Consider the following 4792-nt stretch of genomic DNA (forward strand, 5'->3'; position numbering starts at 1 on the left):
GTGTGTGTGTGTGTGTGTGTGTGTGTGTGTGTGTGTGTGTGTGTGTGTGTGTGTGTGAGTGTGTGTGTGTGTGCGTGCACTGAACTGCCAATGATTATAAGAACAACATGTGACATCTGTTTCTCAATATGAAGTCTCATAGCAACGTACTTTCAGGTCAATACATCGATATATATATATATATATATATATATATATATATATATATATATTTATTTATTAACGAGCGGCGTCGACGTCGTACCTTTGCTGCTCACAGCTGCCGGGTCGGCCACGCCCCTCTTGAAGGCCGGCTGGTGGGCCTTGGCGTTCCCCGCCGCGTGAGGCTTCAGGTCGGGCCGGTTGAAGGAGCCCAGACTCCCGCGGCTCCCCGGGAGGCTCTGCGACATCCCCGCCTGGCCGGCGGCCCCCTTCATGGGGACGCCCCAGCCCTGGTAGCTCCCAGCTTCCCCGCCGCCGCCCTCCGGCAGCGAGTTGGAGCGGACGAAGGCGCGCGCCGACTGTCTGTCGCCGTTCCCCGGGCTCTGGCTGCCGGTCCGCTCCACGCGGTCGCACGCCTGGCAGAGCAGCGCGTCGTCGACCCCGTCGTCCCACAAGCTGTCCGAGCTCACCGCCGCGACGCGGGTCTCGGTCTTGTCTGGTATCGGGATGGACCGGGACGACGCCTTCGCGGTCCGGAAGTGCGGGTTGGGCTCCAGCCTGAAAGTGCTTCGGTTGGACGTCTTCGCCTCGGGACACAGCTCCTGCAGGGCGCTCGGCCCCGGCGGCTCGCAGACGGAGGTGAAGGCGCCGGAGTTCGTCTTCGCGTCCGCCCGCGGCGCGGCGAGGTCGCGGCTCGCCGCCAGCGCGAAGGAGTCGTCGAGGAGGTCGTCGTCGTCCCAGTCGTCGTCGAAGTCGTCCGCTTTAAAACCGCAGGATCCGGAATTGAGTTCCGGTTGCCGGCGTTCGGCCGAAGGTTGCCGCTTCGTTTCCTGCGAGCGGGACGCCGCCGACGAGCCCTGGCTGAGCCGGCCGCTGACCCTCTGGGTGGAGCAGTCGAACAGGGCGCGCAGCTCCGCCTCCGCCGGGTCGGACGAGGGCGGGGCCTTCAGGTCGCCGGTGAACCGCGCAGCCGGCGGTTCGGGTTCTGGAGCGTCTGCACCGTCGCCGGCGGCGTGGAGCCGCTCCGAGGTCTCCCGGTCCTGCTGCATGTTCTCGTCAAACTGCCGGGCGAGCTTGAGGAGGTCGTCCACGCTGCTCTGCCTGCAGAGGGAGAGAGAATGACACGACGTATTTACATGTTGCGTTTGTTTGCAAACATTTGGGGATCATTATGATCATTATCATTTATGGAGTTTCTGGAGCGGGAAGATTTTGTTCCCCTTTTTCTTTTGGTCCTTTCTTTTCTTTCTTCTCTCACTGGTCACGTTTAAGGAATGTGGGACATTCTACTTGTGGGGTATAATCTGTCCACATGTCACCCTCTATTGTTATTTTTATTTGTTTTGTTTTCTGTTGAGGAACAGTCAGTAACGCCAAACAATGAAAAACATGCCACTGATATCTTTATTTGAAATGCCTATATGTACTTTATTTGTTATTGTGTTATGTGCCTTGTCTTGACAATAAAAAAGACGCACCGAGACGACCTCTTCCTGAGCCTCGGCTTCGGGACGGCCTGCGTCCACGGGACGGCGCTGTCGCCGATCCACTGCAGCAGAGGAGACTCAGCCGCCTTCCTCTTCACATCCTGTGTAAGGCACCAGCAAAAAGATGAAGAGTTTATTTAAAATATATATATATATATATATATATATATATATATATATATATATATATATATATATATATAAATATATATATATGAGGTGAAGAAGCTTAAAACTTGAGAGAAAGGAAAGCAGAAACAACGACCTTTGGAGCAATACGGTTCACGATATCTGATATTTCCACAAATCTGCTGTTCCTGGAGCCTGAAAACAGACGAAGAGGAAAACAATGAGCATCAAGTGTGATGGACGGGACCCAAACTGTAGCATCATCACTTTTGCAGTGCATGTCGTTGTGTCTACGTAATAGTTGACTTTGACTTTATTTATTTGATGTGGACATCACAGGGACATCGATGCATAAAACCAGATGCACTGTGTTGAGTCTATAAGGAAACGCTAATTTACAACACCTGGAGGCTTTTTATTTTTTCTTATATAGAATAAAACAGAGAATCCGTCCACACGGGTCTACCTGCGGCGGCTGAAGTGGGCGAGGTGGAGTCCCAGAAGATGTCTTGAGTCGGCTCCACGTCGCCCGGCGAGTCTCCGCTGCTCCAGCCGGCGTAGCGGCTCCGGTGTTTAGGACTCTGCAGGTCTGTGAGCGAGAGGAGAGAAGTGATGAGTCAGCTGAATGCTCCGCTTATTAAACATGTACTTCATTTTGTTCCTCATTAAATGAGAAAATACTCTTTGCATTTGTCGAGGATTTATTTCATGTCGACTTTTATTTATTTGTATTTATTAAACTCCCAGAAAACTATATTTTGTGTATATATTGTGACCGTTAAAAAAGATATGAAATAACTTGATGATTTTGACCATATGTCCCACCCCTTAAATATAATGAACTAAAAATATAGAATGACAAAAAAAGGATCACAACCGACAAATTGAATCCCGAAAAATCATGCAATTAAATAAAATAAACGTTAATATTAAATAAACAATGATATAAATATAAATCACATACAAATATATATATATTAAACAATAATACAAATATATTAATATAATCACATTAAATATATGCATAATAAACAATAATATACCATTAATGTAATACAATGTATATATAAATAAATATATAACACAATAAACAATATAAAGTAATATAAATATACAATAAACAATAATATAATATAACATAATATTAAAATACATATAAAATAAACAATAATATTAGAATAATAATACAATATAATAAAATACAAATACATATAAAATATTATATTAAAATAAATATAAAAAAAAATATATATATAAAAAAATAAAATAAATATAAAATAAACACTCGTTAATAGCTAGCGTGACGTCACCACCACACATGTGGTGTGTTTGATCCCCTGATGGCCGCCGCCCCTCCTCCACGTGTGCAAACACGGCTCAGAGTCGGTTAACCGAGCGCCGCGCCGCCTCACCTGTGCGCATGGTGGACGCCGCCGCCGCAGCGGCCACCTCGTGCGTCTCGTCGTTGAGCGCGGACACGTTCCTCCACAGCTCAGTGAAGCCCGGAGCGGCGGCGGCGGCGCGCGCCCGCGGCTCCGCCATCGTTCACCGGGAGAGCCGCGCCGGAACCTCCGCTGCTCCGCATCGTCGTGTCGCCCGGTCGATAGAAGATCCGCGGCGGACACGGTACACTCTCTGCGCGTCCCTGTTCGACGCGAACGCTTTAGTTGAGTTGTTGTTGTTGTTGTTGTTGTTTTTCCGCCTAGTCGCTCAGTCCGCCATTTTGGCTGTGACGTCATGGAAGGACGGATGCCGGGTAGGTTTTTTTTCTTCTTCTTTTTTTCGACGGCGTTTTGTCTTCAAACGATATGGTGACCATTTGAATAACGTTTCCGACACTTCCAAAATCCAACTAAATGCTATATTAGGAGCAGAGCATAAGGAGTACACACACATTATAAAATGAGCTCTACATAATGTAAATGTTCATGTAACATAAATGCATTAATAATAATCTAATATATTAATACATAATAATGTAACCCGGACAGAGCACTTTTAATTCATAGTGTGCATTCTAACGTTCATACATTTACTACATTGTATTGTTAATTCCTACAAACTTTTAAAATAAAGAGTATTTTCTTATTCTTTTTTTTCCCACTACAGTAAATGATCAAAAATACTTATTCTGCTACTGAATATTAGCAGTTGAATTTGTATGTATGGGTCTCTGGTAATAACTAATACAAAATATACACACACACACACACGCACACACATATATTACTACAGTTTTTCCATTTAAAATGCCCCTAAACTGAGATGTGTGCGATGCATGAGTGGAGCTGTATTATCTTGGCGGTTGCATCAGTGCAGTAAATATTATGGCAGCCGTCTGGAGGCTCCGGCCCGCATGCGGCCTGCAGCGCGTTGGTTTGAGGAGGTTCTGTTGTGAAGGCTGCTTGTTTGTGTGCACTGCATGCATTGTCAAATAAATCCATCACACTTTCGACAAATGTTTATTACGGGACTCAAAATAAATTTGGAGCCACAATTCATATTACATGCTGTTTGGCAAAAATGCCACAAAAGGTCTGTTGAGGCTACGACGGCTGTCTGCATCTGGTTATCCCCTCATGAATAAATGTATATATATATATATATATATATATATATATATATATATATATATATATATATATATATATATGTATATGTATATATGTATATATATATATGTATATATCTGAGGATCCAGAGGAGCGCCCTCGCTGCATCTTCCTATTGTCCTGTTATCAAGATTTATTCAACGGTATAATATAGTTATTTAGCTCCTAAAAGCACCAGGAACAGTGATGGCAAGAAGTGCACAACTCTTTTTCTTTCTTTCTTTATGTGAACATGTAATTATTTCCAATAAAGCAAGATCATAACCAGAAGAATAATGAGTCTGAATGGAACATCTGGGATGAAACTGCATTAGCCAGAAGCAATCTGTCTTTAAAAATAATTTAAAGACACTCTTGAAGACAAAAATATATATATATATATATATATATATATATATATATATATATATATATATATATATA

The 4792-nt window shown here is 44.2% G+C and overlaps 1 protein-coding gene across 1 annotated transcript in view; it reads right to left on the reverse strand.

The window, feature by feature from the left end:
• The window catches only part of etaa1b (ETAA1 activator of ATR kinase b), a gene marked incomplete at its 3' end in the record, with an annotated part of 24771 nt that extends 21335 nt beyond the window's left edge, over positions 1-3436 (reverse strand). The window contains exons 1-5 of the mRNA XM_079229425.1: positions 3170-3436; positions 2224-2346; positions 1894-1952; positions 1620-1729; positions 245-1242 (exon numbers count right to left, since the gene is read on the reverse strand). Of these exons, the coding sequence (XP_079085551.1) occupies positions 245-1242; positions 1620-1729; positions 1894-1952; positions 2224-2346; positions 3170-3299 (1420 nt within the window). The 5' untranslated portion in view covers positions 3300-3436. The remainder of the gene's footprint in view (positions 1-244; positions 1243-1619; positions 1730-1893; positions 1953-2223; positions 2347-3169) is intronic.
• Positions 3437-4792: the final 1356 nt, after the last annotated feature.

This window comes from Taurulus bubalis, assembly GCF_910589615.1.
Source record: "Taurulus bubalis genome assembly, chromosome: 14".
NCBI lineage: Eukaryota > Metazoa > Chordata > Actinopteri > Perciformes > Cottidae > Taurulus > Taurulus bubalis.